At 54.3% G+C, this 14,424-nt stretch overlaps 1 protein-coding gene across 1 annotated transcript; it reads left to right on the top strand.

The window, feature by feature from the left end:
* The first annotated feature begins 971 nt into the window (after nucleotides 1–971).
* On the top strand, nucleotides 972–10,904 carry PRPF19 (pre-mRNA processing factor 19). Its single transcript, XM_081063302.1, has 16 exons — nucleotides 972–1,210; nucleotides 2,701–2,850; nucleotides 3,039–3,115; nucleotides 3,826–3,967; nucleotides 4,051–4,124; nucleotides 4,249–4,311; nucleotides 5,222–5,263; nucleotides 5,391–5,465; nucleotides 5,754–5,829; nucleotides 5,946–6,055; nucleotides 7,287–7,442; nucleotides 7,667–7,736; nucleotides 7,970–8,055; nucleotides 8,354–8,524; nucleotides 8,645–8,750; nucleotides 10,366–10,904. Exons 1-16 carry the CDS (start codon nucleotides 1,192–1,194, stop codon nucleotides 10,461–10,463), a joined length of 1,515 nt encoding a protein of 504 aa, XP_080919428.1. The 5' UTR covers nucleotides 972–1,191; the 3' UTR covers nucleotides 10,464–10,904.
* The last annotated feature ends 3,520 nt before the right edge of the window (nucleotides 10,905–14,424 follow it).

Raw genomic sequence — 14,424 nt, forward strand, 5'->3', positions numbered from 1 at the left:
GTGGCAACAGATTTTTCATTGAAAGTAGATCACTGGCTGTTCCGTGGAAAATGCATTAGAAGGAGGCCAGGTTGAAAACAAGACCAATTAGGATGCTATTTTATTGATGCAGGGGAGAGATGACAGTAGTTTGGTTTGGCTTTCGGGATAATGATAACAAACGCGAATATCTATATTTTACTTACTATGTGCCAGGCTTAGTTCAAAGCACTTTTTAAATATCAACTCTTAGCACTAACCTCATGGGTTAGTTCAACACTTGTTATCACTGCCCCATTTTACAGATGAGGAAATTAAGGCAGAGAAGTTCACACCCATTACTAGTTGGGTGGAGCTGGGATTAGAGCACGCGATCTGACGTCAGAGTCCACGCTCTCGGCCACTAGGCCATAATACCCTTCATACCAGCAACTTTTATTCTTCTCTCCAAGCCTTTGCTTGTGCCGTTCTCCCTTTTAGGGTTCTTCTTCCCTCCTATCTGAATATTGCCCCTCTGCTAAAGTCTAGCTCATTCACACGTGTTCAGCGAAGACGACTTCACCGACCATACCTGTAGGTCCCGCGGTTGGCCTGGATCCCTTAGAGCCCGCACCACGTTCTGTACATGATTTCTGGGAGTACCTTATAGATAGCCACAGAGAAACCTACACCATCCCTACACCATCTGAGTTGGAAGGGAGGTGGAGGTCATGTAGGAACGGGGAGATCGCGGAGCAAATTGGTAATAGGGACAGGCCTAGAACGGTTTCTCGGTCAGTGTTAGCTTCTCAACCCATCTGCATTGGCGCTTTCTTCACCGGGTCTCCGAGCAGAGTCTCTAAATTCTCGCTGCATTATGGGAAATGTAGTTTCGGGTCTCTTCCCGCGTCCCCCCCCCCCCCCGCGCTCCCTCGGCAGCGCTTAACGGAAGGAGCCGAGCCGTTCCGGAAATAGTCGAGTGTCCCGTGGCGGGCCCTTTCCTGCCCGGTTGCATTCTGGGAAAGGGCAGTTTCCGTTAGGGGGCCGGAGGCTGAGGCGCGCGACCCGCCGCAGTCCCACGTGAAGGGCTAAGGGACCATCGCTCGACTGGGGCAGCTCCCCGCTCGCCGCGGGGCTTCCCGGAAGCAGCGGGGAACCGGAAGTGGCCCGCGGCAGCTCCGAAGCTAATCCCGGAGCCCGGTGTGTGGCGCCTCAGAGCGCAGCGACGGCGCCATGTCCCTGATCTGCTCGAGTGAGTACTGGCTGCGGCCGATCGCGGGCCACCGGAGGCCGGAGAGCCGAGCGGGGGGGTCTGCGGGCTTCTGAGGCGCCGGGGCGGGGGCGGGGGTGGAAACGGGGCTCCGGGGAGACCGGGCGGCGGCCTGTCAGCTGGGAGCTGGTCCCCGTCCCGGGCGTGCGGGCGTTCGCGCGGCGCCCACGTTTACGTAACGCTCGGGGTTGGTGTCGCCGGCCCCGCGGAGCTCCACCACCGGGTGGACGCGGAGGAAGCCGGGGCCTGCACCGGGGGGCTGGTGCGGGGACGCGGCTCGGGGCGGGGACGGGGACGCCGAGGGCGTCTGCGGGCCGCGCCTCCGACTGGCTCCGCCGCCCGGTGCGAGGCGCTGGGCCCCAGGGGGGCGTTGTCCTGGGCTGCGTGGAGGGCGCGGGACGCAGGGGCGGCGACAGGGCCGGACGCCGGGGCTCCGGCCTTGCCGGTGCGCAGCGCGCGCCCAGCCTGGGTCCCCTCCTGGCCCCGCGAGGTTGTCCCAGGCCGAGGTGAAGGTGCGCTGGCCCAGAGGACGTGGGGCCCGGGCTCGGGGGCGTGTGGCTGATGGCGCCAGGGTCCGGCCCGGGGCCCACGCTGGTCTGCGTGCCCGCGTCAGCGTCCCCTGCGGTGTCTTGTGGTGGCTCGCGGATGTTTCCCGTCCTGGTCGTGCTGGCATCATCCCCTTCTCCACTTGCTGCCTGATGCGCAAGCCCTTGACTCTCAGCGCCGCTCCGTAAATCAAAAAACAAAAACAAAAAACGGGGAGAAGGAAGGGCTCTGACGGCCAGGACAGGGAACCCTTCACGGGGAAGAAACCGCAGCGTGGGGGGCAGGCCCACGTTCCCCGTTTCCACCCGCCCACACCCGCCTTCCTCTCGGTCGCCCGCGTGCTGGCTGTTAGCCGAGCGCCTGCGGCCCCTGCCGGTCCCTGCCGGTCCCTGCGTTCCCGGGAAGCCGCAGGCCGCTGCAGGCCGTCCTCAAGGGTGCGGGCGGCTGCGGCGGGCGTGGGGACGGTACCTCTGGGGGTGACTGAGGGTCAGCCCGTCAATGCAGAGTGTTTGCGGCCGAGCACGGCAAACTGGAATGGACTACGTAGCGCTGGTCACGCTGCCTTGTCATTTCGCTGTCTGGTAATCTATCAGGCGCTAGACTGAGATGTGAGTGGCTGAAGGTGCATCTCCAAAGCATCCTTGTTCAGAAATGAGACGGGCAGCGCTGACTGACGGCTCTCCAGGGACCTGGCACGTAGCAGTTGTGCAGTCATTATTTGTTGGCTGTCTGACTGTAGGAGGAGCTAGATGGGTAGCTGGAAAGCATTCTGGGGACAGGACAAAACTGGCTTGGTGTCATGTCTTAATTCCTCTTAGTTCAATGTGGGAAGCCGGGGTCTTGTTGGGGCCCGCCGCAGGTGAGGCATTCCCTTGGCCCAAGTGCCCTTTCACCACCTGAGCTCACGGCCTGCCTTTTCTCCACAGTCTCCAATGAAGTGCCAGAGCACCCATGTGTGTCCCCTGTGTCTAATCATGTCTACGAGCGGCGGCTCATTGAGAAGTATATTGCAGAGAATGGCACAGATCCCATCAACAACCAGCCTCTGTCCGAGGAGCAGCTCATCGACATCAAAGGTGCCTAGGGGCTGCCCCAGTCCAGGGTCATCTTGGCTGGGAGCCTCAGATGGGGAAGGTGCTGCCAGCTCATGGGAGGAGGGGCTAGTGACCTGGCAATGCAGACTAAAGGGAGAAGAGTCGGGGAGAAGAAAAGGAAGGGTCCCCTGGGTTTTGGTTCTTCATATCTGCTTTTCCTCTCTCGGCAGTTGCTCACCCAATCCGGCCCAAGCCTCCTTCAGCCACCAGCATCCCGGCCATTCTGAAGGCCTTACAGGATGAGTGGGTGAGTTCCTGGAAGAGAGCTAACGTCTTCCCCACTTGAAGAGAGTGATCACTGGACTAGGACTTGGGGGTGGGAAGGATGGAGCATTATTTTCTCTTTTGTGGGGCAGGATGCTCACGGAGGAGGAGACTGGTTGTTGAAGTCACACAGATCTGAGTTCTACACTGAGCTCCACGTGCCCTTGGACAAGTCACTCGTATTCGAGTCCTGGTTTTCCTACAACACGGATTAGTGTCTGTCTCTCGGGGTTTTGGGAGAATTAGAATAAAATTAGATTAGAAGTTGCATGACGTGGGGGACTTGTTTAATTCATCGGTATATCCCCAGCACCGACGGCAACTCCTGGCACACAGTAGGTGCTCTAAAATAGGAACTGCCTGGCACAGCGCCTGACACAGTGAGGGCAGTCAGTAAATAGCAGCAGCGTTATTCCCGTTTGGTGAGGTGATGGCATACCATCTGAGATTTGCCAGTAAATTAGTGGAGATGGGGGTGGGAAAGAGCTGGCTCCCACTCCTGTCTGTGTGCTCAGTGTTAGGCATGGGCCAGGAGCTCGGGAGTGGCTCACTCTCTGGTTCTGGGCCACTCAGATAGTGCTGGGGTCACTGATGCTGGTCTAGGCCGTGAGGATTGGCGGCAGTGTCCTCTTCTCAAGGGCTGACCCTTCTGCTGCATACACCCCCTCAGAGTGCTATCCCCCCCCCCCCCAGGATGCAGTCATGCTGCACAGCTTCACTCTGCGCCAGCAGCTGCAGACCACCCGCCAAGAGCTGTCCCATGCGCTGTACCAGCACGACGCCGCCTGCCGTGTCATTGCCCGTCTCACCAAGGAAGTCACTGCTGCCCGAGAAGGTGCAGCCTCTCCCCCACATCCCCCCACTCGGGGCTGGTCCTGCTCCATCCTATCCCATTTCTAACATTATCTTCTCTCTCAGCTCTGGCAACCCTGAAGCCGCAGGCTGGTCTCATCGTGCCCCAGGCTGTGCCAAGCTCACAGCCAAGTGTTGTGGTGAGTGTCGTCTCCCAGCTCCCCCTCCGCCCTCAGCCCGTTTGTGTGCATGGCTCCTGGGGCTCTCCTCCTGCCAGGATTTTTGACATTCCATGCCTCTCACCTGCACCTTTCTTCTCTTCAGGGTGCAGGCGAGCCAATGGATTTGGGTGAGCTGGTGGGAATGACCCCCGAGATTATCCAGAAGGTAGGTCATGCTTTCACTTGGTGGGAATGCTGATGGGTCCTCACTTTTCATCAGCTGCCTTGAGTCCCACTTGAATAAAAATCCCATCCATTTGGGGATAAAGAAGAGTCGTGCAGAGCACAGAGTCGGACCAGACTGCCTGCCTGGGTTTGTATTTTGATGTCACCACTTATAAGCTTCACGGCCTTGGTTTGACTTAACCAACCCCTCTCTATCCGTTTATAATAAAACGGATATATTAAAAGCATTATTCTCTTGCTTTTAAAATAAGAATAATAATGCCTACTTTGTAGATTTGTGGGAATTTAACAGACTGTAATTACTGACAAGTGCACCTTGTAGCTCTTCTTGTTATTGGGGTTCTTGGTAGATATTAAGACATTTTGTTACACGTGTTCATGTTTTTTCTCTGAGGAAGACAGGACAGGAATTAGCATTTTTATTTTACAGTTGAGGAATCTTTGACTCAGATTCAAAGGCGCAGCTCCCAAGAGGCAGAGCTGTCCCACTCCCAGGTCCAGTGCTCTGTTATATTCCTGAAATCCGCCTTCACAGGACTTGATAGTTTGTGTCTTTTCCAAACAATTCAGATTGTCAACCCGCATCTCAGCTCTCATTTTAGTGGCATAGACCTGGTCTGGGAGCTCTGCCATTTATCACCTCTGTGGCCTTGGGCAAGTGACTTCACTTCTGAAGCTCAGTTTCCTCTGAAACAAGGTCATCAGCACCCGCCTCCTAAAGTTGGAGTGCGAGTAAAAAGAGATAATGCTTGTAAGCCTTTAGCACAGACCTCGGTAGACAGCGAGTTTTGGAGGGCACTTATGAAGGCATAGATGTGATCAGCATCCAATATACTGTTCTTGGAAAACTCATTTGTCTCACATTGAGTCCATTCCCCTCTCTTCCCCAGCTTCAAGACAAGGCCACAGTGCTGACCACGGAGCGTAAGAAGGTGAGTCCTCTCCCAGAGCCAGAAGAGAGGGGTGGCCTGGTGGCCTTGTTGACCCCTGAGGAGAAAGGGGGACGGCTGAATTCTGCGCTCACTGCCGCTTTTCTTGGGGGGCTTTTCTTTTCCTCAGAGAGGGAAGACTGTGCCTGAGGAGCTGGTAAAGCCAGAAGAGCTCAGCAGATACCGGCAGGTGGCCTCTCACGTGGTGAGTGGCCGGCTCCCCATGAACTTGGAGACATGCTGTTGCTGGGGTGGGGTGGGCCAGCCTGCAGAGCAGTGGGCAGAGAGCTGAGTTGTCAGGGCTTCTCGTCCTGCCCAGCTTTCCCAGTAAGGCAGTGAGGGACGTGCTGCATCCAGGCAGCAGGCCAAGTGCAATGGATAAGGAACAGAAGTCACTTGTTCCCCGGGGCTGGGGGTGGCCGTGGGGGAGTATGTGGCTCTGGCCTGCCTTGAGCCGGCCGTGACCGGGTTAGGTGTGGCTCTCTCTGCACAGGGTCTGCACAGCGCCAGCATTCCCGGCATCCTTGCCCTGGACCTCTGCCCCTCCGACACCAACAAGATCCTCACTGGTGAGACGCGGCCTGGCCTGGAGGGTGCACGCTCCTGTCCTCGCATGCATGGAACTGGGGCCAAGGGACCTGGAAGGGCCTGACTCATTTGGGGATCTCATCTGGGTCCTCTCCAGGTGGGGCGGATAAAAATGTCGTCGTCTTCGACAAGAGCTCTGAGCAAATCCTGGCCACCCTCAAGGGCCATACCAAGAAAGTCACCAGTGTGGTGTTTCACCCTTCCCAGGTAAGGGCTTCTAGCCACACTTGGTCCCTCATTCCTGAGCCCTTTTCAGTGGTTTAGGGTCCCAAGAACCAGAACCAGTCCTTCACCCCCATGCTGTCTCCCTGGTGAAGTGAAGTGGGCCCGAGAAAGAGCTCTGACTCCAGAGTTGGCATTTGGGTGACTCTGTTGGGCGTATGGGGAGTACTTTACACTACGTAGAGTCCCCTAAAGCAGGGGCCTTCGACCCAGGAGGAAATGTGTACCCTGGAAAAGCATATTCATTGAAATAGTTTATGTTCGGAAAAGGAAAAGTCCTCCCATTTTTATAATACAAACTACAGAAAACAAAGCTCAACCAAGTCCTGAGTCGCAGATCTGAGGAAGTATTCCCGTGGTCGTCCAGCATGGGGGGGTACAAACCACACTGACTGTCAAAAGCGGTGTGGGTTAAAATAGATGGAGAATTGATGGTAAAGGCAGGTCATTTCACCAGGTTAATGACATTGTGGGATTTGAATCTTTAGAGCTAGAACAGTTGGGGTCTGGACTGTAGGACGGTGGCTGAATCAGTGCCACCCAGTCAGCCTTTTCCCTGTACCTTAAGGAGATTAAAAGAGGAACGTGAATTTTTCATAAAACCAGTTACTCAAATGAAAGCACTCCTTTCCTGCTTACTGGTGTTAATATTTCTCTTATGAAATCACGTTGATGAAAGATGGTAGTTGGTTTTACCTTATAGTTTTTAATGTCCTAAGCAAAATAATTGGTTAGTGACACTGTAAGTTCTCTCCCTGTCACATTTTTTTTCTAAGAATCCTTAAATGTGGGATACACTGAACGTGCCCTTGCAGCTCCTTGCAGACCCAATACTGTTCAACCTGTGCTATCCCTGACAGTAGCCAGTAGCTACATGGGTTATTTAAATAAACAAAAATAAAAAAATCCATGCCTCAGTTGACAGCCACATTTCCCTCTGGTCCCCGAAGTAGGGCGTAGGAAATTGCACTCTGGTGCAGTTATCCTTTTCACCACTAGGTGGTGAGGCCTCTCCAAGGCCAGATGCTGTCTGATTTACCATTTTAATATCATTTACCATTGGTTCACTCAGGCATCAGTGGGTCAATGGAGGGTTCCAGGCAGGGCAGGGCTGAAAGGAAAAGCCATTGTTAGGGTTGTGTCATCCCCGTCCCGTTCATGAGATCGTTATTGTCCACCCCGTCTCTCTGATGTCCTGCCTCTGCTTTCCTTTCAGGAGCTGGTGTTTTCTGCCTCCCCAGATGCCACCATCAGGATTTGGTCGGTCCCAAATGCCTCTTGTGTACAGGTTGTTCGGGCCCATGAGAGTGCTGTGACAGGCCTCAGCCTCCACGCCACTGGTGACTATCTCCTGAGCTCCTCTGATGACCAGGTGTGGTCCCAGCCAGAGCCCTGAAGAGGCCTGCTGGTCCCTGAGCTTGAACATCCCGGGAGGAGGGAACATCTCACCAACTCAGCTGGTTCCCCAGAACCCCAAGGAGAATGTCTCCTCTCTGCGGAGCAGAGCTGGCTTTACCTGGGTTTGCCGAGCCAGGGTCTCTGCTCTCCTGAAGGGCGCCCACTTCCTTACTGGCTCCATTCTCTCTGCTTTTTCAGTACTGGGCCTTCTCTGACATCCAGACAGGGCGTGTGCTCACCAAGGTGACAGATGAGACTTCTGGCTGCTGTAAGTTGTTGCAAAGGCACGGGGCTCTTTCCCATTATTTGCTGTTTATCATTTATTTTCATGTTTGATTTGCTCATTTGTTCTTGTAAACATACATTTGCTGCCAGTCCCTGCTGAGTGCCACGCATTGTTCTGGGCACAGTGGGGCATGTGAAGAATAAGGACCCACCTTTGGCTCCGCGTAGCCTCTCCCAGTGGGCTCTGCCCACAGGTCCATCTCCCCCGCCCCACAGCTCTCACCTGTGCACAGTTCCACCCCGATGGACTCATTTTTGGAACCGGGACCATGGACTCTCAGATCAAGATCTGGGACTTGAAGGTAGGACATGGCGCCTCCCTTTGAGACCCAGGGTCAGAGCTCCTAAGGGTCAGTGTGACTGAGAGCTTATACACCCGGCCCTGGGGGTGTCCAAGGTTGGAGAGAGAGTGGCTTTGTGTGTGGGACATGAGGAGTGGCCTGTGGTCCCTGGCCGGCCACCCACCCCTGCCATCCCTGTTCGCTGTCCTTCCCTGAAAGACAGAGGAGGACGCGTCAGAGGCGGGAGTTCGGTGAGCTCCATTCTCTCCCTCTCATGACCCTTGGGTGACATTTTCCTGTCCCCCCGCCGCCACTGTAGGAGCGCACCAACGTGGCCAACTTCCCTGGCCACTCAGGCCCCATCACCAGCATCGCCTTCTCCGAGAACGGCTACTACCTGGCCACCGCGGCCGACGACTCGTCCGTCAAGCTCTGGGACCTGCGTAAGCTGAAGAACTTCAAGACATTGCAGCTGGACAACAACTTTGAGGTGTGCCCCTCACCCCCAGCCTCTCCGTTACCTCCTCGATTCCTCTAACCGGCTGTTCTTTATCCCCGCTTGTCCCTAGTTTCTGCTCCCCTCGTGTGACCTCTGTTCTGGCTCTGGCAGGTGAAGTCGCTGATCTTCGACCAGAGCGGTACCTACCTGGCCCTTGGGGGTACCGATGTCCAAATCTACATCTGCAAACAGTGGACGGAGATTCTTCACTTTACAGGTGGACGCCGGCCCTGGGCTTCTGGGGCCCTGGGGTCCTCGGGTGTTCTGGCCCACCGGGAGTGGGCGCATCTCACTGGGTTAGGGATGTCTAGGGGCAGCCACTGACCTGCCTCAGCAGCCATCAGTTACAGCCTGAGGCAGGAGAGTTTAGTGACTCAGAAAATGGACTCAGGGCTCCATTTTCAGGTTTAAATGCTGGCTCTACCACTTCCAGTCATGTAACATTGGGCAAGTTACGTACCGCATGTCTTTGGGGCATGATAGTACTCTTAGTGGGCTTGTGAGGTTTAGACGAGTGTGTGTGTGTTTAGAACAGTGTCTGCACGTAGTAAGGATTCACCGTTGTTACGATTCAGTACTGTGACTCGGTCCATTGTGGGGTTAGAGCAGGAGTCCGAGAGATCCAGTCTTTGCACTAATGGAATTTCTAGTCAGGTTAGGAAGGCAGATGTAAATGACTTCACAAACAATTATTTAATTGCAATGGTAAGTGCTAGAAAAGAAGAGTATAAAATGCTGAGACAGTGGATAAGAGGGTCGCTCCCCTAACAGTTGTCTGGTCCCGGGTATTTGACTTTCCCTTTCAGTGTCGTAGCTTCTTCGTCTTTAAAATGGCTATATTGGCAACGCTTTGTAGATGGTGCCAGCTGGTGATGCGGAGGTGGCGTTCATGGTGGCCGGGTGCCTGCTGCACTCCTGGGAGCTGAATGGCAGCTGCTGCTGTCTTTGTTGATACAATTTTCATCCTCATTAGCAAATTGTGGGCAGGATGCAAGCTATTTCTCCCAGCCCCACACTCCCCTGAGCCCTGCTCAGTGTGTTGTGTTACAGAGGTGTCCAAGCCTAACCATACGGCCTGGGCTTTAACCCTTCACTGGACCCCGCCGTTTGGGTGTGGAGCAGAGTGAGGTGGGGTGGCAGCTGGAAGCACAGGGGACTTTTGTCGTGCAGAGCTGCTTGGCTCCAGGTGTGATCGGCACTTACTAGAAGGAATTGGCACTACTGCTCTTGAATTAGCCAAGTGTTGCCCAGCGTCTTCTGCCCCTGGCACAGCCCTGCCCTGTGTTCGGGGCTCAGGCTCCCTAGAGTGGGAACCCCATGAGCCAGAACAAGCTGCTGGACTGTTCTAGTTACGAGCGAGGAATTAGAAGTAAATAGATACCAACAAGCCGATGATTAAACTTTAAACCAAACTGAAAACTCAGCTAACTGGTTACAAATGGCAGGTAGTGAGCTGTGGAAGGACAGGACTCGGGGGTCTCAGTGCCCTCTGCCAGGCTCCCAGTCAAAGCAAGCACTTGAGTTGAGCGCAACTGCAGTTGCCCCAAAAGCTTAGGTGAGGGGGTTGTTGACAGTCCTCGATTCGTTCAGCCATCCAAGAAACACTTGGGTGGCTGCCGTGTGCTGGGCACCACCTGAGGCCCCGGCGTACGTGTGCGGGTCAGACTAGAACCTCGCCCTCGGGACATTAGTCTTGGGGAAAACAGACAAGTAGTCACATGCAGTGTGAGGAGCACTGAGCGGGAGGACTGGTGCATGCCTGTCATTAGGGGTCGGTGCTCAGAACCAAAAGGAAAAAGCCTCTCACCATTGCCTCTTGTCTCTCTCCGCAGAGCACAGCGGCCTGACCACAGGGGTGGCCTTCGGGCACCATGCCAAGTTCATTGCTTCCACAGGCATGGACAGGAGCCTCAAGTTCTACAGCCTGTAGGCCCTCTCCCTTTGACGGGAGCTGGGCCTCATCTCAGTGGTGGGGTAGACTTAGGGCTGGGGGTGGGGGGAGAAGGGGAGAGAGACTACTGGGGGGGAGGGGTCACGGGGCGGGACATCCACATCATTTCACTCTGGTCTGGGTGGTGGCCTGAGAGCCGTGGCAGCATGGACCACCCTCATCCACGCAGCCTCCAGGCCCGACAGGAATGGACATGGAGGAACAGCTGTCACCCTCGGGAGGCTCAGGGTGGGGGCCCAGGGCCTCTCCCCTCATGTTGGTCACTGAGTTGGTGGTGGCCATTCTGCATCCGCCTTGTTTCAGTTCCTGGGAAACGGGGCGAGGCTGAGCCAAGGGAACTGAAGGGGTTGGGTACGAGGGCTCACGCAGGATTTTGTAAGCAGTGATCTAGTTTCATTAAAAAAAAGAACAATAAACATAGCCACCTCCCTGTGTGTGTCTGTAGCAGGAACACCCTGAGCTGGGGGGGATAGGGGAGGGAGCACGAAGCTGGACATTTGCTGTCAGGAAGCCGGTGTTCCTTTCATGGCTCCCTCACCCCACCCCACCCCACCCCTCTTTTTGATTGCATAACAGAAATCAGAGAAAACAAAAATAAGTATACAAGCCCTTTGCCAGAATGTATCTTCCATGTCCTTGCAAGCCTTGCCATTGTGTTTAGAGTGTCTCATGTTGGTTGTGCTGCCACTTGCCTTGTGGGTGGGCTTCCACTTGAGCCTGGAAGGGAGAAGTGCAGGGAAGAATGGCCTTTTGCTGCGGTGAGGAACTGTGAGCATAGGAGTAAGGATTCTTTGGTTGCAGGTGAGGGGAAACCTGTCCCCAACTGGCTTAAATCAGAAAGGAGATTTTTGTAACGCGTTTGAAAATCTGAAGTACAGCCGGTTCCAGGGGAGACAGCCAGTGACTAGTAAAAAAGATGAGAAAAACGAACGGACCATGTAGGGAATGAAAGTAGGGTCATGTGACGGCTTCAGCTTGGGTGGTCAGGAAAGGACTTTCTGAGGTGACAGTTCAGCTGAAGCCTGAATGACGGAGCTGAAAGCCAGGAGGAGTTGCAGGCAGGGTAGGTTCTAAGGCCGGGGTGATGAGGTGTGTGGAGGGAGAGGAAGGGGGCCGGTGGGGCTGGTGTGTGGAGGCTGAGGGTGGTGCCCTTGCGGAGCCATGCCGATAGTGGGCACTGGAAGCCTGATGGGGTGGGTTAGAAAGTGAGCTGAGAAAGTGGGAGGTAGCGATTATGGATAAGGAATTGTAGCCCGAAGGAGAGCTAAGACGTGGGGTATTACCTGGCGGGGCTGTGGGTCCAAGCACTGCGTCCATATTGAAGCAACAAGAGCAGGCGTGTTTGTTGGGTCAGTGTTGCATGGTCACGTACCTTGGGGCTTGCCATGTCCCTTGGAGGGTCAGAACACTTAGTAGCTAGTAGAACCTTTGAAAACTCCTGCAGGAAAGAAACTGCTGAACTTTTAAACCCAGTCTCCTCAAACCTTTGACCACGAAAGCCTTTGTGTGTATCGGTAACCCCTATTGTCCATAAAACTCACCTTTTGGGAAACATGCCAAAGTTTTAGCCATTTGTAAATAGTGCTGCGGAGGAGATCTTTGAACATGCAGCCTCTTGTTAGCTCAGTTCTTGGGGGTAACTTCCCCAGAGCAGGCTGATGAGGCAGTGTTGGGAACATGGGGACGTTTCCCAACATGTGCCAGTCTACTTTGTACCAGTTCGAGGGTATGGCTCAGTGTATGACTGTTGGTCTTGCATATCCTCAGCCAGTTTGGGGGTATTAGGATGTGAAAGGTATGATTATCGTTTTTAAAGAAAAGACCCCACAATGGGATTTATAGATGATGTCATACAGAATTGTACACCTGAAATCTATGTAAATTTACTAACAATTGTCACCCCAATAAATTTAATTAAAAAAAAAAAGGAAAAAAAAAAAAGAAGAAAAGAAAAGACCCAGGATGCAGTTCTCCTAAGGCATGACAAACTTCAGAAGGAGTGAAGGGTGGACTGATAGAGCGGAATCATTCAAGGTGGGCGAGGGTTGAGGGTATGGGGGGGCTACATGGTTCTGAGTTAGACCCAGGGCTCGGACAGCATTAAACCATCTGTCTAATGGTTTCTGGCTAGATGTTGATTTGCATTCTTTAGGCCTGCCCTCATTTCTAGGGAAACGAGTTAAGGAGATAAGGACAGGTTCTTGAGGGATCCATGGGTCGCTAGGGGCACCGTGGTCACCCTCAGATTGTGTGGAGTGTCTGAACATACGTGCCTTTATCTGCGGGGATGGGAGGAGCATACAATACATCTTAAAGGGACTTCAGTCCTACTGCACCCCTAGTCAGTTCCACACCACTGCCCTAGAACCCGTGTGGCCTGGCTGGCCTGCTTCCTGGGAGCCTAGTGTGTGGGTCACACGGCTGAAATGCCTTCATCTCTGTTCCGTCTGCCCACTCCCATCAACAGAAGAGCTGTGTGCTAAACTACATATATTTTCTCATTTTATTCTTGAGACAACCTTACTTTTAGCTGTCAGCCACCGGGCATCTTGCCTGCTCCCCCCGGGGCCTCGTGCCTCTTACAGTCCAGGGTAGGAGGTCGGAGCGTGGACTCTGGTCACAGGCTCTGGGCTTGGAATCGGCTCTGGCACTTTTACTACCGCTGCTGCTGCTGCTACTACTACTATTTCTACCTCTACTACACTGCTTGCTCTCTTGGAGTCTCCCTTCCCAAAGACAGGCCAATTTCACCAGAAAGCCTGTGGTTCATGGCTCTGGCATAGCTGTAACCTTAGAGGTGTGAATGCATTCATCTCAACTAGATTGTAATCCTAAGGGTGGGACTGTGTACTCTGCTATCATTCCCTTTTTTCCTGTGCATGCTGCTGCTGGGTGGCAGACAGATTCAACCTCGGGGCTCAGTGCAAATTCCAGGATCTATGTCTCTCCTTGGTACGTAAGAGCAGAGGGATGACAGATGGAGAGCTGTCAGACCCTGCCTGCCATAACTCCAGGTTTTGGCTCAGCTGCCCTGTAGGTGAAGCGTTTGGAAGTCGGTCTTGGTGGATTCTCAAGGGCTCACCTTTTCTGGACCCATGTTGTCACGTTCGTGACGTTTGTATTCGGGGTCTTAGGTATCCGAAGGGAAGGCGTTTGGAGGTGTAATCAGTGCTTGTTGTATCCCACGTGAACTTGAGCCCTGGAGGATCCTTGCCTGCACCTGCGCCTGAGGACCCAGTCCCCCCCCATGTCCCGCCACTGGTGACAGTGAGCTCTGCACGGGAGCGCTGACCACGGCGACCACGAGGGGGCACTGTAGTTACACTAGCCTGCCCACAGCCGGCCCAGGACAGCCCTACCTGGCAGGCGCTGTTCTCCCCATTCTACAGGCAAGAAACAAGCTCTGAGCCCCTTGGCTTAAGGCCACCCAGGAGGGAGTGGAGCTGGGATTTTAAGCTGTCTGGTTTCAGAGATCAATTGACCCATGTCCAGCTAAGACAGGACGGGAAGCTGATGGGAGTCAGAAGCCCAGGTTCGAGTCCCAGCCCTGCCACTCTATGATCTGTGTGTTTGTGTCAGTTCTGCGTCTACAAAACAGGTAATGGTGCCTGCTCCGTCAGGCTGATGGGGATGAGTGAGTGCAGCCATGGGGACAGCACATGCGAAGCACTCCATAACTGGCTGCTGCTTTCGGCCTGCACCGGCATCCCGTGACACTGCTAGGGGCCGTGGTAGCCCTCAACTCTTGACACCTGTGTTACAAAGGGTTGCTCTGCCTCTGCCTGCTCCATAAATCAAACGTATTAAGGCTCTGATGAGGAAGTGGCTGGAACATAATCCAGGCAGAAATGTCAGGGCACGGAGCTGCACTTTAAGGAGTTAAATTCTACGTAAGCTGAAGTACTCTCCCCCATTTATTTAAGGCAAAGCACCACAACAT

Source organism: Rhinolophus hipposideros (assembly GCF_964194185.1).
Source record: "Rhinolophus hipposideros genome assembly, chromosome: 10".
NCBI lineage: Eukaryota > Metazoa > Chordata > Mammalia > Chiroptera > Rhinolophidae > Rhinolophus > Rhinolophus hipposideros.

What these genes read in the sequence shown, in the direction of transcription:
- PRPF19 (XM_081063302.1), top strand. An exon ending in AGTCACTGCTGCCCGAGAAG is followed by an intron (nt 3,968 to 4,050) that starts GTGCAGCCTCTC and finishes CTTCTCTCTCAG; the next exon opens with CTCTGGCAACCCTGAAGCCG. An exon ending in AGCTGGACAACAACTTTGAG is followed by an intron (nt 8,525 to 8,644) that starts GTGTGCCCCTCA and finishes TGGCTCTGGCAG; the next exon opens with GTGAAGTCGCTGATCTTCGA.